The 27,627-nt window shown below is 48.0% G+C and overlaps 1 protein-coding gene across 1 annotated transcript in view; it reads left to right on the top strand.

Annotated features, from left to right (window-relative positions):
• The window catches only part of LOC146194580 (fatty-acid amide hydrolase 2-like), a 113,982-nt gene that overhangs the window by 32,198 nt on the left and 54,157 nt on the right, over positions 1–27,627 (top strand). The window contains exon 2 of the mRNA XM_084597452.1: positions 8,637–8,850. Coding sequence (XP_084453578.1) covers positions 8,637–8,850 — 214 coding nt within the window. The remainder of the gene's footprint in view (positions 1–8,636; positions 8,851–27,627) is intronic.

Raw genomic sequence — 27,627 nt, forward strand, 5'->3', positions numbered from 1 at the left:
GAAAGAAAAAAAAAAAGGCTGCCAAAAAAAAAGAAAAAACTTTAGAATGAACTCTGGAGATAGCAGGGACCTGAATACTTCCAAAGTAACACATGAACAATGCGATGGATCGTGCAAGGATCATCCCGTAAAGCTCCCTTCGGGTTAGGCCGTCCTAGGTAGAGGGCCATGATCATGCTCCCTGTGGGTTTAGCCAAATATATTGCTCCCGTCGGGGCGAGCCCAAGATAAAAGCTCCCTTCCGGTTGCCAAAGGATATTTGAACAGCCAAAATACCTTCAAGAGGTTGTTCCATCTCGTGGACATTCATGGCTGCTAGCTCCCTTCGGGTAGAGCATAATCAGGATATCAGGCCCATTTGTGGCCCTCCAAAATCCAACAAGGGCACTATGAATGAAAGAAATAGGACGTAGAAATAGGAAAAGGGAAGCCAGTATACACCCTACTGGACATATCAGAGGGGGGGTACCTTCTTCAAACTCCGAGAAGGTATACGTTCCGTAGTTAGCGAGAATTCGATATATACTTCATTGAACTGTAATGCTGTGCTGTTACAATGGTGAAAATAACATAAAATCATGAAATGTGACAACGGTGAAAAAATATAGCTGAGAAAGCAGGCAGAAAAATAAGGAAATAGGGAAAGGATAACAGGAAATGGGAAAAAAGGAAAGGTATAAACTGGAAAGGGGAGACCCACTGTCGGAAATGAAGGTCGCCGCAAAAAGAAAGAGAAAACAGGGATGGGAAAAGGGAATGGAAAGAGAAAAGGAATGAAAAAAGGAAGAAAAAGACAGGGTGGTGAAGAGGAGGAAGAGAGGATAGAAATTATGGAACGAACACTGTATGTTTACGGTAGAGTATATATAACGGCAAATAACTGAGGGACGGGTACCAGAATCCTCATGGTTAGTCATCGACGGCAAATTAGTGGAGCAGAAAGGGAGGGAAAGGAAGCCTTGCTGTCTGTTTTCCTTTATTCTTTTTCTTTCTTCTTTTTTTATCTATATAAGGAAGTAACTTAGTCTTTTAGAGAGTTTTCCAGTGGCAGCGAAGGCTCCAAGACGAGCTAGGATGTCGGATCAGCAGACAAGAATCAATCAAATTGGCCATACCAGTGCAGCGATGGCCGAGATCAGGAGAGGAGAAAAGACGACGGAGAAACTAACGTACGAAGATATTAAGCCAAGAACAAGATCAGCAAGAAAACTAACGTAATCAACAATCATGAAATGTAAACCAATAAAAAGAAAAGACTGTAAAACAACTAACAAACTACAATAAACGCCCCTGAACGATGCCCCCCTCCCCCTCGGGAAGGGGGGGAAGGGGGGGGTTCGGTTTCGCTGATAGTAGTGCCCCGTTTTGTATCTGAGTTTTCTGCAAAGCAAATTTACTTATTTTAGATATTTCAATTTATTTTATTGGTTTGAGCCCGTTGTATCGCAAGACGGTGCGGACAGGGCAATGTATTTTACACAGCCCAAACTAAGTAATGCCTCCATTCAGCTGCACAATGCAATTGAATACGTTATGTCGGAGCGATATTTCTCTCATCAGCAAATGCGATACACGAATCAAGTAAATCAATCAATGCATTTTTGTCTTTCATTTAAATATTCGGCCCCAGTAGCCTCGCAATGCCGCGGGGTCACCGCTTTTCCCGCGACATGCGCTGACGGGCAGCAGAATCGGGCACACGCGGAAATGCGTCAGACATGCGGGTTAACTACATATACAAAAAAGTGATCTGCACTTGACTGAGTAGGAGAACAGGTGTCCCAGACGGCTCAAGAGCAGCGTCCGAAGTGTCTGTGCTTACCCCGCCCTCGCCTGCCAACCCATTCCTTCTCGCCTTTGACAGCCTGCCTTCAAGTCTGCTTGATACCATCGCTGTGACCCCGTTGCCTGGCCAGTGAATTGTGAATAGGGCCAGTGACCTACTTGGCTGCAAAGAAAAAAGAGAAAAATAGACATCAGAATAGCGATAGACAGAAGAAATGACGAAGAGAACGATGGTGCTGCGTTCCTTCTATACCTGTGCGAAAACAAGTCAGCCATCCGTTGCGCACCTGTCAAAGCGCCGAGTAAGGCTCGTCGATTTTTTTAGCGCCGGCTGCACGTACAGCCACATTGCCGGTCTTCTTCTCGAGTTGCTATTTCGGAAACTAACTGAAGTCAGACGCCCTAGTTGTCAGGTAGTAGCCGATCGTCCTTGCTTCTGGCCTCGACAAACGAGGTAAAGTGCGCGAAGCTATACAGCCAGTAAGTAACAGTTGATTTCGGCAGAGTTGGTTGCGCATTTTTTATCTGTATTTGAAGGGTATGGGGGGCGGGGGGGATATTACCAAAACAAAATGTCCCCAGAGAAGAAGCCTCCTGTAAAAAACGACCCTTAAAAAAAAAATGTCTGGAGCTGAAAAATCACACAAAGCGAATTATCCAGGAACCCAATTGACTAAAAAATTGATCTCGCTTGGACTCGTCAGTTTAGAATGTAGAATGATCATTTGGGCTAGTTGGTAAGCATTCATAATTGTAAAACAGCGCAAACTGCAAACAGCGCGTGTCTTTTCTTTATAAGCGCAAAGTGATGACATTAAAAACTTAGTTGAGAGTCGGTGCTCGTCCCGTGTCTTTCTCGCTCTTGTCCACCGTTGTTCGGGCTGTTTTACAACTAAGGGTTTAGAACGTGTATGAGCACGAAGTATTTTCCAGCACCAGATCGCAACACGGTCAAGTGGTGAATAAAAACCCACAGCACTTAGCACGCAGCGGAATTTGTTGAAGCACAGAATGATAGAGGAGCACTTGCAGTGATAAAAGGAAACCGCCAGCTTCAGAACTACCGCATCGGTAACCACATTTATCCATAAGCAGGTACCGGAAGTGTATGTTGTAATAAAGAGTGTTCTATTTCTTGAGTAGTTTTGTTCCATTCAACTTTCCTGTGTCGTTTAGCGGCGGGAAAACCAGAACGTCTAGCATAGTTAGTTGTTGGGCTATTCACGATTAGACTCATAGTTTCTAACGCAGCAACACACGATCAAAGAACGAAAGAACTAAGAGAAGAAAAAGGACGATCACAGAGCTGCAATTTTGATTTTTCCCCTTAGTTACTCCTTTCTTTAGGCATGTGCCATTGCGCTGAAAACTATGTAATTAATATGTCCAGCATTCCTATCACAGTTCCAAATTCTTGATCTTGCATGTAAGGGTTCATTAACCGAGCCCTTGAATTTGTCTCCAAGTGCAAGGCACGACAAGGAAGAGAATGTCTTTATATGAACTTCTCTAGCGGCTTTATAGCATTAGTGCTCTCCCTTAAATGCCACGCAGAATTAAAACAATAACTCCGCCTTACTAAACAAAAATCAGGGCACCGAAACCACCTGACATAAAAAAGTTACAAACTGCTGCTAAAATATGCTCCACACTAAACCAATATCGTTCTTTGCAACATACGCTTCACATTGCACTGTGGTTTAAAGACATATAATGACAGCTATTAAGGGATATTTTTGCGACTACACTAATGGGGACGTTTCTCCATCGTTCATTTATTGCAATGCCATTTTTCCTTAAAAACTGCATTAGACGATAACAGAGAATTAATTAGATCACATGAACTCAGAAACCTCTTAATCGTGGCCTTCAGTAATTTGCTATTGTTGTACGATGATGCTTTAACTATTACGCTGCTGTATTCACCGAGCTTATGATTATGTTATTTGCAGCTGTAGAGATTTCAATCGCAATCATAGTCAATGCTTGGAAGGCTTTTAAACAAGTAATCTCTCGGATAATTCTACTACGGACCTCATTCTGCGCTATTACGCCTTTGTATTGAGGACTGATGCGTCAATACCAACCCATACCAATTCAGAAAACATGCGAGCATGTCTAGGGTTTACCACCAAATTTTCTAGATCACTGCATGATGCTGAAAGGTAAAATGGTTCGCGACGATTTTCCTTTCAACAATCGTCGCCTTGGATTTCAGCTCAGCAAATCGACACCGAGGACATTTACCGAGGCTACCACTTCAATTCTTCTACATTATTTGTGCATTCGTGATTGTTTAGAAGGCTGCAGCTTTTGCGCTGCGGAATAAATCATAACTCGCTGCTGTTTTGTTATAGTGAACAGGCTTTTACATTATTTCTATGCAGTTACATTTCGGCAGCATACAGTCATGAGATACCACAGCACATAAATACCACCCGGTATGGACATAAAGCGCCGCTTCAGTCAAGTCGTACGGACGTGCCTGCGTGGCCTAGGGGCAACGTGCTTAACTTCGTATCCAAGGGTCCTGAAGGGCTGGAATCCCAACTCATCCTTCTTCTTCGAAAAACCAGTTGGTAGCTCATTCCGACTCGGCTGTGTCACGTGGTCTCGTGACATCACACAACCCGACTGCCAATCAGTGCAGGACAGTGTCAGCGGCTGTCATCTGCTAGAGGCAGGCCCTTGATTTTTTGCTCACAACTCCAGCACCAACAACAGATTTGAATGCAGGGCTACCATTTGCCGTTGTCAGATAGGAGGAGGACTTGGCACCCGAATGCGCTGCGTCTAATCCATCAACCTATCATAATCCATCTGACGCCCCCGGTAGCGTCCTCGAAATCCAAAGGGAAGGGAGAGCTTTTTGAATTGGGGCAAAGGTCCCACCGGGACAAGGGCCGCGACGCGCCATGAAGGCTATCACGTTCACGGTGCTGCTGCCCCGTCTTCGCTCGCTCTGAGGTCGCTGCAGTCGCAGAGGCTGCGGGAGGAACTCCCGCAGGTGGAGCAGAGTACATCCACGTTGCTGGCCGAGGCATATAAGAGATTGCGCTTGGTAGCAAAGTGTTCGTGCGCTTAGGCACGGCCAGCTCTTTACGCGCAAAACACGTTTGAAGAAACCTGGCCACTGCAGAATGAACTTGCGGTAAAGCTGTTGTTTATCCAAGCTTCCAAAACATTATTTCCTTTCTTCCGAATGTTCGTGAATGGTATCGCCAGAGAACAGACCATACATGTTGCTTTTAAAGCAGATTGCTTTGAAAAATGGACTGCCTTGCTAGTTTCTCTAGTCAGGCACTTCCCTCTGATTTCGCGAATTATCTGAATGAAGCGGCAGAGGGTTGTTCATGTTCGTCAGGGAGCGAAGGAAGGAGCATATCAATATGCGACTACGTCAGCTCAAATATAGAGGCTGGCGTGAGGCAGCCGAAATTCTCAAATTTCAGAGGACATTAGACATATATATCTGATGCTTTGTAGGAAACCTTTGATCAGTTCGATCTCACGCTCCCACATTCTAGCCGCGCTGATTGGTCCAGTTGGTACAGGAACTCCGGTTTGTGCATGGGGCCACTAGGAACGTTTCTTCTATAACCACGTTTCAGTGAAAGTTATAAGCTTTCCTTGGTGCTACCGTTGTGGCTACGCTTCAGTGAAGCGTAAATCGTAATTACTAACTGCTCCCTCATTGTAGTTGTAATTTGCTCCAGCTACACAAATGTGCGTATTGTTATTGAGAACGTGCACGCCCTGCCAACGCTCGCATGCCTGCGAGCGATCGCGGTTCGCTGTTGTTTGCCTTTGTTCCCTTCCGCGAATACAACAAAGGACAATTTAGAATTCGCACTCCTTGTTCGCTTCCTCTTACCATTGTTTTGCGAGGCTGGAAGTAGCTCTTGTTAACATTCTGTTTGTTCTCGCTCACTCTTCTCTTCGTTACCAATGTTTCCTCGCTTGCACAACGAGAGAAGCACTATAGCAGTCGCTTTAAGTTTCGTGATACGATGCGAAATGAGAAACGGGCTGGATTAGCGCCCGTAAACACGCCCGAAAATAAAATAAATTTCATAACATTCCGAGCTAATTTGAGCGACATACAGTTGAGAACTCGATCACTTGCGACACAACAGAATCTAAACTTATGATAACTTCTCGTTCGAGTTCAATGCCGGCGCCAGGTCTTAGAACGTCAGATATGGCACCAACTGACCTACATCCAACGGCTATTAACGCAGGTCGTGCCGACGTTTTCGGGTTTGGCGGCGCTGACGAAGACTCTCGGCGACGTAGAGTAAAACAGCAAAAAAAAAAAAGACGCTGTTCCTCAGTGAAGGCACATGTTGCGACATTGGCACTAATGGCGCGCCCTGAGCTGCTGCTAGACGTGCTAAATGGATGCCATGGCTTTCTGCATGCCAGTGCTAAACACGCGACCCCGCCTCTATTTGTATTGGCTTGGAGCCTGTTATTTTTCAAGAAAAGTTATTTGGTTTTTCCTGCGAGCCCTATGCGCGACTTCCCAAGGTTCAACTAGCTCCACCGCAGAGTGACCATGCGATATTAAAAACTGTTCCTTTTTCCGACACAATGACCATATTCACCTGCCCTTGGCACGTAACAAACGTACGGAAGGAGCATCTGCCAGCACGGAAAGAGCAGGGGTATGACGTAGTTTCTGCCACTCATTCGACATGAAACTCGGACAGAGCGCACCTAATAATGGGCTGCTGCTGAGGATAGAGGTGGAAATGTGACGGCCAGTTTTTATTCTTTTACGAACACGTTGTGTTTTAACATATTTCTTGCTACAGACTTTGTATGTTCTTGAAGTAATGTGCAGAAATGTAGAGGCGATATTTTGATGATTGATTAGGAGCGCAATTTGCGACGTTCTTTGGATGTGCGACTCGCTTATGCGAGAGCACAATGGCTTTGCTTTCCCGTTTGTAGTAAAGAATAAAAAAAGTATCGCTTTTTCCAAACCTATAGTGACTTGAAGCTGTTGTTACGAAAAAGGGCCAAAAATAGATAATTTTAGACTTAGTTCTGAAAATTCTCAGTTCCGGTACGGAATCACTTTTAAACCTACGCATAAGGATGGAGCAGTGTCAAAATTTCTGATGCTATGATTTTGTATATCACAGCTGATGCTGGTAGATTATCATTTACGGGACTTGTGCTCCGGGACAGTTTTCACGCTTACCTTCGCTACAGCATACGCGAGAGCACCTTAGGACATTAACTAGCCTTCGAGCAACGTGGATAGGCTTCCGTTAGAAGCGTGGGCCATAACGGGAGTTTGGACCGTACCGAGGGCTTGTCACGAATTTCTCAGACAGATTACTAATCTGTGCCGAGTGACAGTTCATAAAGTAGCAGTAAAATTAAACGATTTCTGGGATTATAGTTTCATTTCATTTATTTTTCCCTTAAAGGCCCGAGGGCATTACATAAGGGTGGAGCAAACTTAATATACCTACAATGCGAACAAGAACAGGAAAACATTAAAACAACAAGAAAAGAAAACAGAAACTAGAAAAATAGTCCTCCCTTAGTTACGTATTTGCACCTTCTCATTTTCAAAACACCAATAATCATCCCGGAAACACTGGGATATACTCATCCTGCTCACTTCACAAGGCTTTTCTTCGCCATCATCGTGATATTGATGGACCAATTACAAGTCGTCGTTCTGCCTTGAAGAAACGTGTGATACATCAAGCACAGACTGCACTCTCTCTACAGGTTTATGTATTAAACACAGCTGATTGAAGAGCGTCAAGGAGGACCTATGGCATCTCGTCTTATTCTCGTCTTCTCTCGTCCGCTCTTTCTTCTTCTCGATATTCTGAGGACGTTGTGCGGGTATCGACTCAGAGTGAAGCAGGCACTGCGGCTCCACTTTTATCATAATCATTTCTGATTTTAATCAAGAGGAAATATGCAAGACATTTTGGGGGGTAAGCCCGTTCCCTTCGCGCATTCTCTTTTGCGTAGATGCAAGTTCTCGCTCGCCTAATTACCAATCCCTTGATTTGTTTCTATATTTTCAACATGCTCATTGGCATAGACTGTTATGTCAAAGGCCACCCAAAATAGATATATAAAGTTCCGTTCAACCAAGTCGTACGAGCGTGCTTGCGTAGGCAATAGAGGCACCGCGTCTGACTCAACGTGACAGGGCCCTGGAAGGTTGGATTCTGATCTCACCCTCCCTATAGAGGCCCGAATGGGCAGCTCTTGCCAAATCGGCCACGCCGTGTGGCCACGTTACACCAGACCTAACAGTGTCGGTTGTGCCAGGCACTAGTTGTAACGTAACAGCGCCATGCCTGCGATGTTTCCCTCAAAACACCGACTATGCCGACGCTGAATTTTCTAAAGAACGGAGCCCGAAATATCCTCGAGTTAAAACATATTTTAACGTGAAAGCGTTAAAGGCGCCGTTCAGTAGCTGGAAATCCGACGCCAGCATTGGCAGGGGCTACGGCTGGCAGCTGACATGGCCGCCCACTGACTGGACCTAGGATTGGCTGACGTTAAGTTTGACAGGATGTACCAATTCGGGCCAGTCCTTTCACATGGGAGGGTAATATCAGACTCAGCCTGCCAGTACCCGTTACCTCTAGGCCACGCAGGCACGTTCATACGGCTTGGTTAAAGCGGGGCTTTATATGTGGTCTGGTAGCCTACGCTGCCGCGTTATGCCTTTTAAAGGCGTACGTAAGTGTCCCCCATATTTCATTCTACGGAAGGCTGGTCATGCAACTGGCTGTCTCAGAACCACCCATCTGGTCAGCTAGAAGTCGAACAGCCCGTACAGACATTTCTTTCCTCTGTCGCAGGTGAGCTGTGAGGCGGTGATCCGTGCGTACCAGAGGCGGGTGCACGAAGTCGAGCCGCTCCTGAATGCGGTTGTGGACGAGCGCTTCAACGAGGCCATCGCCGAGGCCCGCGCCGTTGACGAGTTGGCGAGGCAGTGCGCCCCTGAGGAGTTGGCGCGCACCAAGCCGCTGCTGGGCGTCCCCTTCATCACGAAGAACGCGGTCATGATTCAAGGTGAGGGGCCCATTTACGTTTCCAATGATTGAAAATGCAACTTGCCGCATTATTCGCCTCACTAAATAGCTACTTGCTAGCATCACTCGAGAGTCGAGAGAGAGAGGTATGTAATAGGTTATTTTTCTAGTACTTGCATAATTGTGCCTCTTGGTTAACCGAGTTGCTTGAAGCAAAACATTTAGCATCTCTAGAAGCAATGAAAATTAAAATTATTCGCGTATTTTAAAGGACATGAATGCCATAGTCAAATAGGGAACAAACGAGAGGAAGCGGGACTTTTGAGGAAACATGATGAGGATAGCGTAGTTAGCAGGCGACTGATGCGAATGGTCTCCAAGTGAAGACAGGGACAACATAGAGCCAGATTGTGTGGTGGTCGAGTTTAAAAAGCTTGTGGGAGATGTGCGGTCAGGACACCGTAACAGGAAATCGGTAATAAAGGCGATTTTTTTTTAACGGGTATGCTGAGCCTAATTGTGATGATGTTCGCCCAGTCAGCCTGATTTACCGCGCCTGTTGATAAGTCGGTCTGGCATGTGTGCTTTATTCACCACATTCCAACATGTGCACAGTTCTGGAATTAAAGGCATTGTGATGCGTAAGCAATACTACACCAAGTTTCAGCCCAGCGCGTAAACCCTGCCCGTAGCCACGTTTAGCGACCGCAGATGGGTCCCCTCTTTAAGCCATCGGGTAAACCCGGTCGGTAGCCACGCCGCGCCGCAGCTACAGTTGCGACCATGGAGGAAGGAAGTTGTTTCCTTCCTCCATGGTCGCAGCCATGGAGGAAGGACAAAACAGGAAGGAAAAAACCTTCCTCCATGGCTGCGACGCTGGCGAGTAGAAGCGCTGGCTTCGCTGAGGGGAAGACTCAGCGCTCTCGCCAGATGTTTCGAAATGGAGAGGAGGGGCAAACTGAGTATAAAAAATGCATGTTCGACGACACCCCGACAACAGCGGCGTAGCGCGTGCGACTCTTTCTCTAATTTCTCCTCCCCTTCCCCTTCTACAACTATCTGCACGTTGACAGGGGTCCAAGCATGTATGGTCAACCAGCCAGTGCACTCCCCCTCCTAATTCAAGAACAGTCACAAACATGAAGAAAGCCTGACCATTCGCAATGCTGTCTGATAAACAGAAAGAGAAGCTACGTTGGCTTGCTGCTGCCAGGAAGCAACAACGGGCTCAAGAGACGGATGAAGAATGGCAATGGAATAATAGATACTCTATTACTTACGCAACCTACCGAGTTTAACTAAAGCTAAACCCCAGCTAATTGTTTTTTATTTCTAGTGGAATGTTTACAAGTAAAATGTTAGCCGAAGGTAAGATTGTGTATTTTGAGACAGCGTTCCTGTTTGGACGTCCCTGTAGACCTGACACTGACTATGCACTCATAGTAGACGACGAAACGGCGTCGGCTTAGTTGGAATTGGCTCAGTAGCGCATTTAGTTATAAGCATATTTATTTGCATGTAGTTTAGGTGGGGCGCGATTAGGAAGCTTTTGGAGAGTCAGCCACTCTGATCGGTGACGCTAAAGCATTTTGTTTTAATTTGGTTATTGGGGGTTTGTTTTTCCCAGTTAGTACCTGACCAGAGGGGCACAACCACTTCAAGAAACGTTTCCTTAAGAATCATTTGAAGAAATGTTATATAATGACGCACATGTTAAAGCCGGTTAGTAATGAAGTAAAAATATACCATCTAAAATTTATGCGTTCGCGGATTCTGCCAAGACCACTGGCAGTAAGAAATTAGATTTATTTCGCCATCGAAGTTGTTTTGAGGGCTTTCGCGTACATGTCACCGCTGCTGTTGATATCAAGGGCCTCAGTAAGTACTCCGGACAGCTTAGCTTCGCAATCGAAAGCGCATCAAAGGAGCCAGCAGCAAAATCAGACCGCTGGCAGGGCGAACCAAAGTCCGAAAAGTATAATGACATCAAATACGTTAGCTCTTAGCAGCCTTAACACGATTATTGGGGTGCCTGGTAATCTGTTATCTTCGATATCTAAACGTCTGCCAAGCAATGGCCAGCGTTGCATACGCCGTTACAATATGCTGCTTTATTGCGAAAGCATTACTACGACAGCCAAACCAAGACATCGCGGGTGGCCACAGTTACGCCGTGAAGATGCGTAGCTACAGTCTCCTCATAAAAAAAGATCAGCCTGCCGAGTCATTTGAATTCACGTTACCCCTGGGCCACGGGCAGGAGCTGCCAACTGGGGTCGCTCCTTCTATGTTTGGAGGGTGATATCAGAATCAGCCTGCCAGAACCGCTTGCATTCGTTACCCCTACTACAGGCAGACACGTCCATACGGCTTGGTTGAAGCGTGACTTTATAAGTGGGCTGGTAGCTTACGCTCTCGCGTCTTACCCTTAAAGGATAAGCTTAAGTATCTTCAATACTGTAGCTCCTTACCCTGATAGGGCGTTATAGGGGAATAATGCAGCAGGCAGAAGAAACTTCCGCCGTTCATTTCGCAATTCAGCTAGGGTTAACCAGAGCTAACCCACAACTAATTCTTTTTGAACAACGCCGTTGTTTATCCGACTAAGAAAAAAAATATGTACAGTCGGTGCGCAATAAATCAAACTCTTATATAAATAATTATTGCTTATATCCACAAGCCAGAATATCCCCTTTAAAACTACATGCAAGAGTATAGGAGCGTTTTCTTTGTGTTTATCAAACTGCCTTTCCGCAGACAATCGTTTTATCGAACTACGCGCCTAACCATGCAAGAGGCTGTTCCTTTAACAGCTCCCCGACGTGTATGGCGCTTGTCGGCTGCACTTCCGTTCGCACCCGCTTGCTGCTTTAACGCGGCAAAATCGCGTGACGAGGTGAACGTCGGATCCGCTTGAAAGTGACCTTCTGGAGTGCTTTCTTTTTTATCTCAACGTTGCTATCATGCGCCGATGCTGGCTTTCAGTACAACGGTTGTGATGCAGTGATGCCAGCCTTGCTGACCAAAGATTTGAGGCGGCTAAAAAAAGCTTTGGGGCTAGTCTCGCGTGGCCCGCTTCGCTGGTGAAGACGACGCGCATACAAACACTACCCTAATTTCACTCGAGGTATTATTGCGCTTACAGGTACGAGTACGAGAATTAGGCCTGTTGTAATCTGCGATGGCTTTTCCCTAAGCACGGTCCACTGAAGCTTTGATGTGAGCCCCAACTACAAGAGCAATTGTGCCGCACAGCGCGAGACGCGGGCAGCGCGATCTCCAAGCGGCCGCCGGGAAGCCCAGTTTTATTTTAGATTCGGATAAGACTAAACTCGGTCTTAAGACTGGACGTATACCCTCAGGTTCGTGCAAGCGGGCCCTGCTCTTTCCATGCAAGATATTTCTCTCGCGAACCAGCGCCCATTGCGTAACACATGAAAGCTTACCCATTGTTATCTCTTTTTCGAGAGGGAGGCGACTCTCGCTGCTCAACGCTCCCGCGACAAGCGCGGAAGGGTGCCGATATGCCGGCGGGCAGCGCTTTGGTGTAGGAAACGCGCAGCTAACGTGGATGCATCGTATTCACATTCGTATTCACAGAATGACTTAGCTGGCTTCTTTGGATATCGAATCATAGATATATAGAACTATTTCGCGATGCCCTTCAACTCTGGGACCATATGAAATCGACTGCAATACATTTTTATGACGAAATGAAGCGACGCAGGAATTGTGGCACCCAAAGTGGATGTGTGAGGCATCGCTTGTTGAAAGAGTAAAGGAAGCATAAGAGGCAGGAGGCAGAAAAGGCGTATTGTGCCGTACTCCCGATTTCCTTCAACCATCTGATGTTACTAAACGTGCGCTTACGTCACACAATGCGCTGCATTTTTTTTTTTTTTGCGTTGCTTTTCTTGTCCATGGAAACCGCGCTCTATCTCGTAACCTCGTGCTGAGCAACGGAGAGCCAACATCACAGAGAAACAGCCGCGGTTATCAGACAACAATCCAGAATAACTTAATCGTTTTGGCTGTACGCTCAGTCGCTAAAGGATCGAGATGTTTACGTGCCTTTGCAAAGCGCTGACCTTAAGAGTAGGCATTACTCTATCAGGAACAGGAAAATAAACGCTATCAGCTGATGGGCGTTCCTTGAGGTACGGCATACGAAACGCGTCCTCCCTTTTTTTTCTTTTTTTTTTGCGTCAGACATGGTGTGATTCTGTTTAGGCGCCACAACCGTACCGAGTTCTGTATTCGCGCACATGCATGAAGCGTCGTGGAAGCTCGAAAATGTCTGATGTGGGCTCGGTCATCGCATTCATTATCTAGAGTTATGTCTCGCTTGCTAACCGCGGATTGATAAAGGTGCGCGTCAAAAAAAAAAAAAGAAAAGAATTGGTAGTGTTTTAAAGTACGTAAGCCTAGAAGGACCTGCGAATGCTTTCGCGCTCAGACAGAAGTTGTTGCAAACTACTACCACCAATGCAAAACGCGAGAGTGTACTGCAGTACTATGGAGCTTGAAAAAGAAAGTTTTTCCTCACCCTGGTATAGCGACTTTTTTTTACATGATTAAGGACTGAATTCCATGGACCTGCACAGTACAAGGACCTGTACAATGGGATCGGGAGAAAGTAATCTCTCAAGCCGTTATATGGCTTCTTGCGCGACACAGCTGATAAATATGCAAATGAAAATCGGGCTTGCCATTCTCTCCTGCATGTTCGCCGAACTTACAACTAAATTTGGCAAAACTGCTCAACCTAACCTGACATAGTTCGTAAAAAAATGGGTCCTTCGTATGACGAAAGATCATAAAACGGTTAACCACCTTGCGCAAATACAAATGCGCCAAACCAACTCCTACAAAGCGGACGTGATGAAAAGAGCTGGTTCGGCGGGCGCGTTTCCAAATATACCTTCCCAAGTAAAAATGGCGAGCACACGGTGCAGTCTTTGCAAATTCACATGATTTAAATGAAGTACTTGTAACACGTACCATATTTTGGTAAGAAGAAATCAATCACAAATTGGAGCACGTGCAAAAATAGACCAACCGAATCCTTTTAGTCTCTCGGCCTTCTCACGTATTTCCAAAACCTGCTGGTTACAATATGGCTTACAGTCTCGGTAGTTTTCCAGTGTCAATCCTCAATATTTAATTGTGGTTCTTACCCAAGGCGTGTTCACGAAACTCTTTGGAGGTTTGGGCCAGCCTCCATGCCAGAACTCCAGGCACTTATCCCAGTTCACAGCACTACCGCTCACAGAACAAAAGTCCTTCACCAATTGGGCAACATTGCGAATGCTTTAGTAATCGGCACAGAAGACGGCAATGTCATCTGGATACGCGAGTATGCGGACCTCTGGTGCATGCAAACGAAAACTTCGAAAAATGGTGCTCTCGATAATGCTCAAACAGAATGGTACAAGCAGAAAAGTAATGCTGACAGGGGAAGCCCTGACTCACGGAGCGTCGTACTTGGATGCGCTCACCTAACTTCTTATTTACTATTAGCCGCGTCGTGCAGTCTCCGTACGCCATACACTAGAAGTTAAGACTAATTTAGAAATGGACCGTTTTTTTTTTTTGTACCTTGGAGAAATCACTGCTTTATATGTCGCAAGCCAGAAACTATCGAACACATTTTTTAGACTGTTCGGAAGCCCCTTTCTTCTGGGATATCCTGCAACGAACGGTTAAAAAAGACCTACCCGTGGATGCATACAGAATTAGATTTTTACGAATTTAAGATGATCATGGGCACGGCCGCTCGATGGAAGCGCACTGGGTGCGGCCTGCTGCGTCGCGCCGCCGTCAATGGGCAAGCGCGTCCTTGGGGAGTTTACAGTTGCGCCCGCTATTTCTGCTGAGGGCGCCACTGTTCGGGGACACGTCGCCGCCGGGGTCGCCGGCTCTGAGCGCGCTGTTTGCTTCCGTTCTGGGCGCGTTCGCCTCGCGTCTGCGTGGTGAACGCAAACTTTTTGGGTGCGCGTGTGCAAGCACGTTACGTCGCATCTGTGCACTGGTGTGCCAGTCGCAAAAGCGGACGTGCAAGGAGGGATATTAAGAATGAAAATGATTGATGGTGATAGGTAATCAATAAAAGTTATAGACATTGATAGAGATAATGACTAATGATAATAACTAATAATGGTTAATGTTGACTAAAATGATTTGTAATGACCAGTATATCAAACTACATGTAATGACCGCAATTGATTAGAAATGAGTAAAAGTGCTTAGCAATGTGTGGTAATGCCTATAATAGCTAGGCATGACTCATCATTACAGTTAATGACAACGAAATGATCAATATGTGAAACGACATGTAATGACCACTGCTGATTCTAAATGAGTAACCTGCTTAGTTATGAGTGATAAGGGCTACAATGACTACGCAGGCAGACTCATCATGACTGAGAAACGACCAATATATCAAACGACGACTTGAAATGACGAACTGTGGCAAACGATGAGAGGCAAATGATAGGAGAAGGGTAGGCTTTCGCCAACTTTTAAGAGATCCTCTAATTTTATCTGCTGAGCTCGCTTCAGGCAGACAGCAGCGAAGAGTGGAAATGCACTCGCTTCCTCTGAAATGAAAGCGGCGCTGCGGTTAAAAAGTCCAGATGCTGAAGCATAATGCCCTATTAGCTGCCATTTACTTTGCTACAAGGGACAGCAGATTGGACTTGTTGGTGATTAATTATAGGTTAACCGTGCGAACAACGCGACGGGAACACAGGAGAAGAAGACGGCATAACCGCGCTAGTTGTGTCGTCCTCTTTTCCTGTATTCCCGTCACGTTGTTTAACCTATTTAGTTACCAGGGAGCTGGCCAGTGAACTAGGATTTTTAACTATGCGTTGGGAAGCAGATGAACACCATGAGGTAGCTCCAGAAGCTTTTCTCGCAGGTTATGTTGCGAGGACATATCAGAAAAAGCTACGAAGTTTTTTTTTTTATATATAACCATGCAATTTGTTCTAAATTTTGCCGCGCTAGTCTGATTGGCCTCGCAAGTAAGGGAGCCTGTGCATACAACATTTGTTTACACTGTTGAGACTGTTTGAGCCGATGCGATAAAACGAAAAGCCACGTTCCACAGAAAATCCGGCGCCCGCTCTGTCGGCAGACAGTCGGAAAAAAATCTCTGTGGTAAGAGGCACATTAGTTGGTGATATGGCCAGAGACCTTTGGCGCAATGAGAACACATGACATGTTCAGTGTGGCAGGAGCTGCCAAACTAGAGAGAGTCAATAAGATGTAAAGGTGAAATGGGAATTATTGAAAGCGGGAGGACCCTTAGATCCCAAGTCAGGCACACTATGCTCCTATAGGGCACGTTCATACGGCTGCGGTAAAGAGGGGCTTTATATAGCTATGTGCTATTTCACATAATGCGATGGCTTAAGGCTTCATTCTAATGATATGAGACAGAGGCAGCAATTACGGGATACGGTGAATAAGCAGGTAGCAAAGTGCGGGCACTCTAACGAGGCTCCTCAAGGAGACATAAGAACCCCAAGATTTGTTTATCACTACCATGTTGTTGCTTAATTTATGCGATATTTGGTAATGATTTTGAGGCGACATGTCAGTCAAGTAAGAGCCTGTTGCAGGAAATATAGTCAACTGGACCAGTTTCAGGTTAATGAAAACCAAGGACAATGGAGGCTTGATATACCCCGCAAAGGAAGTAATCAAGCTTTGCCAGCTTACGCGCACCTTCAATAACAGGATGATGAAGTCTGAAGAGGTCCGGCAAAGTAGCAAGCTGTGTGAACTTTTGGTTTCATCATTGTTTTCTTACTGTACACAGTACCTGCAGCTAATCTATAAAAACAATGATCGAGCCCATGCTAAGGCGCTATGCAAGATATCTTTAAGTTGCTGCCCCCACTGATAGCGAGCTGGGCTGGAAATGTCAACTCAACAGTGGAGCGATGTGTATGGAATTTTCTTCCTTTTTTTGCGTGGCCATTAAATAAGCGTACTTGGCTGCTCGCTGAATCTCGGCTGCAGTTGCGCTCTGATGCGTGAACATTCTTGTGATCACAGCTAATAGTTTCACAACAGCAACACTCGATGCGCGTTCTTCCATTGAAAATTATGAACCAGCAAAATTGTATGGGTTTGTGAGCAGCCAATAAAAATATTATTAAAAACTTTCGGCGCATATATGTAGCACCTTGAGGCAGACGGGCTCTATCAAGCGCGCTTACTTTGTCCGGTCATGCAAAATGCGGGAAGCCATGACGGATAGCGTTCTGGCGTACAAAGTTTAAGGTCTCCAACTGAGTCGAAGATCCCAGGTTATCATCTAGATTTAACCTAATAAACATCTTCATATTTGCACCGTACAATTTGTCACAATGAGATAGAAAGGTTGGTTACATGTCGCATTCTCACACAGAGGTTGCTCATAGTAGGACATTTTTTTATTGGATAGCGCTGGCAGCTTAGAACAGGTTGACATCAATTTGTGTATAAAAGCTGTATGCAGGAATGAGTAAATGGTATGAAAATGACACACGGAATTCGCGACACAGTTAAGTGGTTATGCATTAGGCTACCATGGCAGCTGAACAGCTTCGAATTGTTCACAGCCGGGTCACATTTTAATGTGACGAACAACTGGATCCGATGCAACGTCACGGTAATGCGAGGTCTCCATTCCAGTGGTCTTCAAAGTTCAACCACCGTGACTAAGGTTTTCGGGGTACACTCCAGTGTACATCCTTGCCGAGCAAGCGCTAAGTGCTGACACGGTCACACTAGACATGACAGTATATACTAATTCTTGTTGCCAAATTGTGTGAGAGCGGAAAGCGCTTCTACCACGCCTACGCCTCCCTCAAAGCGCAGCCAGGCGCAGCTCTCCGCGCGCGGCTGTCCCCGAACGGTGGCGCCGCGGCGGTGGCGACTGGAAGTAGGCGCCTCCCGCCGGTTTCGGGCGATGTAGCAGGCCGCACCTAGTGCGCTTCCATCGAGCGGCCGTGTCATGGGTTACCGCTAGACATGATCATAGTATTGGGCCTGCACAGTATTTCGCGACCCAGAATGGTGTTCAGGCATACAGGCATTGATGCGAGTAAAATACGGCAGTACTTTCGAGAATCCGTTGCTAGCGGTATTTATGTTTTCAAGACACAAGACAGTGCCTGAGTGGTTTCCTAGAATGGAAGCGCTGCTACATACGCGCGACTTTCAATGGATCACGCAGCCCGAGCTGGCATGGTTTTTAACCCATGTTGCTTGCTCGTCGCGCAGTATTTCTCGGTGTGTATAAAATTAGGTCTTGAAGCCGGCAATAAAGAAAAGAAAACGAGTATGCTGCGCTGCACGTGTAGCGGTTGCCCATGATGCTCTATACTCGCTTCCTACGAAAAATTATTGGGTTCGAGATCCAATATATATATATATATATATATATATATATATATATATATATATATATATATATATATATATATATATATATATATATATATATATATATATATATATATATATATATATATATTGTCACGAAGACAGGGATTTATGGGTATCGGCAACAGGGGCAGATACACACAGTCAAGAGAGAGGTTCCCGAGAAACGGTAACACGAAGAAACAAGCTCAAGAGTCCACAGTCCTAATTAGCCGAAGCGCGCGAGAGTCTCCAACTTCTTTGTCGTTCAAGCGCTACCTCGAACCGTCAGGTGGCATTATTCCCCCCCCCCCCCCTCGAAAAAAAAACCGCAAGCTTACAGAAAAAAAACTGCTCCGGATGGCAAATATGACTTTCAGCGGGTAAAATACGGCTTCATGCGAAGCACATGCACCAGGTCAGACGAGCACTGACGACTAGAACTCGGTACAGTTCCGTCTGGAATAACCTCGTACGTAACTTCTGAGAGGCGACGCAACACTCTGTAGGGTCCGAAGTAACGATTGAGAAGTTTTTCTGACAGGCCTATGCGCCGGACAGGTGTCCACACCCAGACTTTGTCACCAGGCTGGAACACGACATAGCGATGGCGGTCGTTATATCGGCGTGCATCTGTTGCTTGCTGTTTTGTAATGTGATTACGGGCGAGTTGGCGAGCTTCCTCAGCGTAGTTGGTGAATTCTTCTGCGTCAGCGGTAAGCAGCTGGTCGTCAGCCGCACATGGCAGCATAGCGTCGAGCATGGTCTGTACATCGCGTCCGTATACTAGGCGAAACGGAGTGAATCGAGTTGTTTCTTGGACGGCCGTGTTATATGCAAATGTGACATAAGGCAATATCTCGTCCCATGTTTTATGCCGGACATCGACATACATGACGAGCATGTCCGCTATTGTTTTGTTTAGTCGCTCAGTAAGGCCATTAGACTGAGGACGGTAAGCAGTAGTCTTTCGGTGATGTGTCTGGCTTAGTTGGAAAACTTCTTCAAGAAGACGCGCTGTAAATGCCTTGCCACGATCAGTAATGACGTATGAAGGGGCGCCATGGCGGAGGACAATCTGCGTCATGAAAAATTGTGCCACTTCGGAGGATGTTGCACGTGGCACCGCCATAGTTTCCGCGTAACGTGTCAGATAATCTGTAGCCACGATAATCCACTTATTGCCAGCTGACGATAGAGGAAAAGGGCCAAAAAAGTCCATACCAATTTGGTCGAATGGTACTAGCGGTGGGGGAATAGGCTGCAGGAAACCCGCTGGCTTCAATGGCGGTGTCTGGCGTCGCTGGCACTCGCGGCAACCTTTAACATATCGATGAACGGTGGCGGTAAGTTTGGGCCAGTAGTAGGCCTGACGCACTCTGGTAAGAGTGCGTGCAAAGCCCAAGTGTCCAGCGGTGGGTTCATCATGGCAAGCATGAAGGATTTCATCGCGGAGATCTGCAGGGATGACTAGAAGATAGTCTCGGTCACTGTTGCCGGCGCTTTTCTTGTAGAGGATTCCGTCGCACGTACAGAAGGATGACAAGTTCTTAGCAAACAGTCGAGATACTGTAGAATCGAAACCCTCCAGATGGTCGATCACAGTTTTGAGGTCTGGGTCAGCCCGTTGCCGGGCCTTTAAATCAGAGGAACTGATAATGCCAAGAAAATGGGCGTCTTCATCCGTACTGTCATGGGCCAACTCCACGGGTGATCGAGACAGTGTGTCAGCATCTTCATGTTTACGTCCGGATTTATAAACGATAGAGTAATCAAACTCCTGCATACGAAGGCTCCACCGTGCAAGACATCCTGATGGATCTCGAAGACTAGCTAGCCAACACAAAGCATGATGGTCTGTCACAACTTTAAATTTACGGCCGTAGAGGTAAGGTCGGAATTTCATTGTGGCCCAAACGACGGCGAGACACTCCTTTTCAGAAGTTGAATAGTTTGATTCTGCCCGAGAAAGGGTGCGGCTGGCATAAGCGATCACGTTTTCCTCGCCTTGCTGGTGCTGGACCAGAACAGCACCCAGACCGACATTGCTGGCGTCGGTGTGAATTTTGGTGGCAGCGTCCTCATCGAAGTGTGCAAGAACGGGAGGGTTGTGCAGCCGTTGGCGCAGCTCGGTGAATGCCTCCTGCTGCTCGGAAGACCAGACATACGGGACGTCATCACGTGTCAGGCGTGTCAAAGGTTCTGCAATCTTGGCAAAATCGGCAATGAAACGGCGATAGTACGCGCACCGCCCCAAGAAACCTCGGACTGCTTTCTTCGTGGTAGGGATGGGAAAATTGGCTACAGCGGCTGTTTTATCAGGGTCAGGCCGGACACCGTCAGCGCTAACCACATGACCGAGAAATTTTAGCTGCTGATATCCAAAGTGACATTTTTCCGGTTTGAGTGTCAAATCGGCCGAGCGAAGAGCGTCCAATACCGTTCGCAGCCGCTTAAGATGTTGGTCTGTAAAGAAGAGGTTCCCATTAATTGGGCAGATCACCGAGAAGGAGGAAGAGAAAGTGATTTTGCGGACTAGCTGACTGCAAGTTAAGCCACCCCTGCTCCGGTCCTGCTCGCTACCAGTGCCCGCTACCAGTGCCTGGATCCCCGCTTAACACTTGGTGGAGGTGCGGGGTAGTCTTGCGGCAACCTCAGTATAGGACAGTGGTGTAGGTCCGGATGTCGGAACAGCGTCGGCATGAATGAGCGGAGCTGTCAGTGGTGTGGAATGAGGAGTAGGTTGTCGATGGGGCGGAAGTGCGTCGGCAACTTGTTCCTGAATAACCTGGCGTATGGTCGGAGTCAGGTGTGAGCTGGAATGCGGAACGTTTGAAATTAGCGATAATTGACGTGCAACTTCTTCCCGTACGAAGTCTTTAATTTCTTGAATTAGTGTGGAGCTGACAGGGGCGTCAGACATAGCCGCGATCGTGGCTTCAGGTTGTCGAGGGACGATGCGTTGCCGACGAAATTCGTCGTAGCTTTGACACATCGTGACAACTTCACTTACAGTACGGGGCTCTTTTGCCATCAGAATGTTGAATACGCCTTCGTGGATGCCCATCATGATGTGGCGAATCTTCTCGGCTTCAGTCATTGATGCGCTTACACGATGACACAAATCTAAAACGTCTTCGATGTAGCTGGTAAAGGTTTCTCCTGTCTGCTGCCTTCGCTCGCGCAAACGGTGTTCGGCGCGAAGCTTGCGGACGGCAGGTCAACCGAAGACATCAACAAATCGGGATTTGAACGAAGCCCAAGTTGGAATGTCAGCCTCGTGATTTGTGAACCATAACTTTGCTACTTGGGTCAGGTAGAAGATCACGTTGTTAAGTTTTAGGACGTCATTCCACTTATTGTGGGTGCTTACGCGTTCATACGAAGAAAGCCAGCCCTCGACGTCCTGATCGTCGGTGCCGCTGAAGACCGGCGGGTCCCGCTGGCGAAGCACCCCGGAGCATGGAATAGAAGGGGCCGAGGTAGCGGGGCCGGTGGTGTTAGAGCTGGAGTCGGTCATTGAGGTAGGAATTCGGCGGCTGCGGAGCTCCAGAGCGAATAAATGGAAGAGAAATCCCGTGACCTCCACCGCGACCTCCACCACCCATCGAAGATGGGGTTTCATTGCACACCGCCACTGCTCAGCACATCGAACCGATCGGTACCTGCCCGGCTCGAGTCACCATTCAGAACGTTCTCTACGTCATCAGTTTTATCGTTCTCCGTGACTGCTCTCATGACATTATTTTAGGATGGGACTTCTTGTGTCGCAATCGCGCCGTAATTCATTGCGCTCGTGCCGAAGTAGAGTTTTTTCCGCTGTGCACCGCACCGACTGCCGCTAACGTTCTTGGGGAAGCCAAATGCCACGTTGCGGATGCTACTGATATCCCGCCTTTATCTGCCGCTATTGTGCCTATAAACTGTGCCTCTCTTCATGACTGTACAGTGCATGCTCTTCACCCCATCTTCCCTTTTCGTCTCACGACGCTGTGTTCCCCTGCCCTGTGCCGTCCTTAGTGTACGAAGCGAACGCACCGAACTAGCCATTACTAACGATTCATTCTATCCACTCACGTTGCAACGTGGCGAGTGCGTTGGGCATGCTGAGCCTGTTCGATCAGAAAATTTTGTGACCGTCCCACCGGTTTTCTCCACCTGTGCCGACACAATCTCCCACAACGTCAGTGCCCTTAGCCCACCTCGTTCCTCGTCTCCTTCACCGCCTCTGGCTACCTTCGACAAAGCCATCGACAGTGCTCTCGCTCCAGATTAACGCGCCAAGCTCCTCGACTTACTGAACCGATTCCAAGCTTCCTTTGACATCCAGCAGCTATCCTTGGGTCGTACGTCAACTGTTTCTCACCACATCTATACTGGTACGCACGCCCCATTACGCCAACGCCCTTATCGTGTATCAGCCTCAGAGCGCCGCATTATTGATGAGCAAGTCGACGAGATGCTCAGTAGGGGTGTAATTCAGCCTTCCAGTAGCCCTTGGGCGTCCCCGGTCGTTTTAGTCAAGAAGAAAGACGGGTCTATTCGGTTCTGTGTGGACTACCGACGCCTTAATGCAATCACACGAAAGGACGTCTATCCGCTACCACGCATAGACGACGCGCTGGACACTTTGCATGGAGCGGAATTTTTCTCTTCAATCGATTTACGTTCTGGCTACTGGCAAGTTCCGATGGCTGAGGACGATCGCCCCAAGACAGCTTTTGTCACCCCCGACGGGCTCTATGAGTTCAACGTGAGGCCATTTGGCCTGTGTAATGCGCCCGCCACATTTGAACGCATGGTGGACAATATTCTCCGCGGTTTGAAGTGGCACACATGTCTCTGCTACTTGAATGATATTGTTGTATTTTCATCCGACTTCGCGACCCACCTAACTCGCCTTGAAACCGTCTTGCAATGCCTTAGCAACGCCGGTCTACAGCTCAATCTGAAAAAGTGCCATTTCGCCGCTCGCCAACTCACTATTTTAGGGCATTTAGTGTCCAAAGATGGCATCCTCCCTGATCCATCTAAACTTCGAGCTGTCGCTGAGTTCCCGAAGCCAACATCTATCAAGCAATTACGCAGCTTTATAGGCTTATGCTCCTATTTTAGGCGTTTCGTTCGGAGCTTTGCGACCATCATTGCCCCTCTGACGCGACTTCTCAGCGCTCACAAAGATCTTTCTGCGTGGTCGCCGGCTTGCGATGCTGCTTTTACGAAATTGCGCAAGATACTTACCTCACCCCCCGTATTGCGCCATTTCGATCCGGCTGCTCCTACCGAAGTGCACACCGATGCCAGCGACGCCGGCCTCGGCGCTGTTCTTGCCCAACGAAAACCCGGTGTTGATGAATACGTTGTGGCGTACGCAAGTTGAACGCTGACCAAGGCCGAGACCAACTACTCGGTGACAGAAAAGGAATGCTTGGCAATTGTTTGGGCGCTTCAAAAATTTCGGCCATACTTGTATGGGCTCCCATTTGATGTTGTTACGGACCACCACGCTTTATGTTGGTTGTCTTCACTAAAAGACCCCACCGGCCGTCTCGCCCGCTGGTCGCTTATACTACAAGAGTATGATATTCGAGTCATCTATCGTACAGGGCGTAAGCACTCCGACGCAGACGCTTTATCCCGCTCGCCAGTGTCGCCTGACGCTCCGTTGTCCCCTGCCTCCAGCACCGCCTTGTCTTCTTTGTCCATCAACGACATGCCATCAGAACAGCGCAAGGATCCGTGGCTTACATCACTAATCGGTCTTCTTACGAACTCGTCACTTTCACCGGCTCCTCGCGCCCTTCGTCGTCAAGCGCAGAATTTCGCCCTTCGTGACCATCTTCTCTATCGACGCAACTATATGCCAGATGGCCGTAAGTGGCTGCTCGTCGTACCTCGCCACCTCCGAAGTGATATCTGCGCATCTCACCACAACGATCCGCAGTGTGGCCATGTGGGTGTATTTAAGACTTATGAACGGTTGCGACAGCGCTTTTACTGGCGCGGTATGTATACCTTTGTCAGTAAGTATGTGCGTTCGTGCATCGATTGCCAACGTCGCAAGCCGCCTCCTCTCCATCAGCCGGCTCCACTACAACACCTTCCGTGCCCATATCGACCATTCGAGCGTGTTGGCATTGATTTGTATGGACCTCTACCGTACACACCTGCAGGAAATCGTTGGGTAATCGTGGCCGTCGATCACCTTACTCGCTATGCGGAGACAGAAGCACTTCGGGATGCCACGGGACCCACTATCGCGTCCTTTCTTCTTCATCATTTCATTCTGCGGCACGGTGCCCCCCGAGAACTTCTAAGTGATCGAGGCAAACCTTTCCTATCCGAGGTTGTCGAAGCGCTCCTACGCGAATGCCAAACCACACACAGGACATCCAGCGCGTACCACCCTCAAACCAACGGACTGACAGAGCGCTTCAATCGCACACTAGGTGCCATGATGTCCAAGTACATCGCCTCCGACCACTCCGATTGGGACAAGATTCTCCCATTTGTAACCTATGCCTATAACACCGCCGTTCAAGCAACTACCGGATTCTCACCATTTTTTCTGCTGTACGGGCGTGAACCTTCGTCTCCACTCGACACCATCCTCCCCTACCGTCCTGATATGTCAGAGTACACATCACTTTCAGCAGCTGCCAGGCACGCTGAAGAATGTCGCAAGCTGGCTCGCTCGCTTACTTCGGACGAGCAAGCCCAGACGAAAGCGCACTGCGACAGCAGCCACCCTGTGCATCAATTCTCTCCCGGTGCTCACGTATGGCTCTTGGTCCCATCGACACCACCCGGCCTGAGCAGCAAGTTGATTTCCAAGTACCACGGACCCTACCTAGTGCCCCAACAGACTTCTCCAGTGAATTACCTAATTGAACCGCTCGCCGCATCCACCGACCTTCGCCGCCGTGGGCGTGAGATTGTTCACGTCGACCGTTTGAAGCCTTACTACGATCCCGCATTCCTTTCGTCTCCTTGAGTCGCCAGGATGGCTCCTCTTTTCTGCGGGGGCAAGATTGTAAAGAAGAGGTTCCCATTAATTGGGCAGATCACCGAGAAGGAGGAAGAGAAAGTGATTTTGCGGACTAGCTGACTGCAAGTTAAGCCACCCCTGCTCCGGTCCTGCTCGCTACCAGTGCCCGCTACCAGTGCCTGGATCCCCGCTTAACAGGTCAAACGTTTCTGAAAACACGATGACGTCGTCCAAATAAACCAAACAGGTTTGCCATTTAAGACCAGCAAGTACGGTGTCCATGATTATCTGGAACGTCGCTGGCGCTGAACACAGACCGAAAGGCAATACTTTAAATTCATAAAAGCCATCGGGTGTCACAAAGGCAGTCTTTTCCCGATCGTGCGCATCCACTTCTATCTGCCAATAACCACTTTTTAAATCAATGGAGGAAAAGAACTTGGCGTTGCGAAGTCAATCGAGTGAATCGTCGATACGGGGCAACGGATATACATCTTTTTTTGTGATGTCATTCAGTTTCCTGTAATCAACGCAAAAACGCAGCGTGCCATCCTTTTTCTTAACCAACACGACGGGCGACGACCACGGACTTTTAGACGGCTGAATAACATCATCATTAAGCATTTCCTGGACTTGTGTCCGAATTGCCTTACGTTCTTTGGCCGAAATACGGTACGGCTGCTGTCGAATAGGTCGGGCATCGTCAGACGTTATGATGCGATGCTTGGCGATAGAAGTTTGCCGGACTTTCGATGATGAGGCAAAGCACGGGGCGTACTCCAGCAGTAAGGCACGCAGGGCGCGTTGTTGACAGAAAGAAAGGTCACTGCTAACATCGATGCGGTCTAGAACACTGGGAGTATCAATAACGTCAAACGCAAAACATTCAGAAACTTCCTTTAACAGTTCGCCGAAAGCGATGGCAGTAGAGCGATAGAGGTGGCGAGATTCATTCGTGAAGTTCGTGACGAGAAGCTCAGAGTGACCATTGCTGAGAATAATTAAGCTTCGAGCTGCACAGATGCCATGAGAAAATAAAAGAGAACGGTTGCTTTCAGCTATTATCGGCCCGTCACGAAGCCCGTCGCACACAACACTCACAAACACGCTGGAGCGGGGAGGCACTGAAACACACTCGGCTGAAACCCGTAGGGCGCACGTACGTTGGCCATCGGTGGGGCTGGCAGCCGCTTTCTCCGTTGAGAACGAGACCGTTCGCTGTCGGAGATTGATGATGGCGCCATATTCCCGCAGGAAATCCACACCGAGAATCAAATCACGAGAACATTTCCGGAGAACGACGCAGCTGACAACGAACGTTGACGTACGAATCTGGATTCTAGCCGTGCACTGTCCAATAGGAGTAATTACATGCCCCCCAGCCGTGCGTATTTGCGTGCTACACCATGGTGTCATAACCTTCCTAAGGGTCGCTGCCAGTTTCCCACTCAAAATCGAAAAGTCTGCTCCGGTATCCACTAAAGCGCTGACATTATGACCATCGATGCACACAGGAATGTCCAGCGATAGCCGGTCTCGTGAACCAAATGCTGCCGTTTCTGCTCCAAAATCCATATCTGTTCTCATTGGGGGGACTTCTTTGGGCTGACATTTAGCGGCCCCGCCCCCGGAGGTCGCTCTACTCAGTTTTCCCGGTGGGGGCTTGGCGACCGACCAGGCGGCGCTCGCGGGAAGTTACCAGTTGTTGAAGCGGTTTGCCGACGTGGGGATGGAGACCTAGATTGTCGGCGCGCCATCCGGAGGCTCTCTTGTGCGAGGTTGTCTCCAATGTCACGAGGTAGTTGTCCGAACGTGCGTCTAGGTGCGTTGGTGTAAAAACCCTCCGGTCCGAGTTCCCGATAAGGGCACCACCGGAAAATGTGACCAGGTTCCCCACAGTGGTAGCAAAGGCGGCGGCTCCGAGGGGCCTGCCGTTCGTTCGTCGAAAGTTTGATCGCGGTGGCCGCACGTACCGCGTTGGCAGCTGTACAGGAATGTATTGCACTGGCTGCTGGACGGGCATGTACTGGGTTGGTGGTAACGTAGACAACGGAGCTTGGACGGGAACTGGGCGTCGGAGAATGTCAGCGTAAGTCGGACGAGAATAATCAGGAACAGGGGTACTTTGAGCTTCAGCAACATGCAGAAATGGCTGCGTGACTTGCTGAATCTCTTCGCGGATCATATGTGCGAGAGAGTCACCCCTGGGTTGGAACGTGCCACAAACCTTCTGCAGTTCCTCGCGTACAATCGCACGAATAAGATCTCGGAGCTGTTCAGTATTGCTTACAGCAGCTGTAAGAGGCTCGGCAGCAGTCATAGCGAGGATTTGGCTGTCGTAGACCGCCGAGCGGCGCTGGTGTAGGATCTTTTCCATGGTGACCGCCTCTGTTAAAAATGAGGTAACTG

The sequence above is a fragment of the Amblyomma maculatum genome, chromosome 3 (assembly GCF_055883805.1).
Source record: "Amblyomma maculatum isolate TAMU_Amacu chromosome 3, ASM5588380v1, whole genome shotgun sequence".
NCBI classification, from domain to species: domain Eukaryota; kingdom Metazoa; phylum Arthropoda; class Arachnida; order Ixodida; family Ixodidae; genus Amblyomma; species Amblyomma maculatum.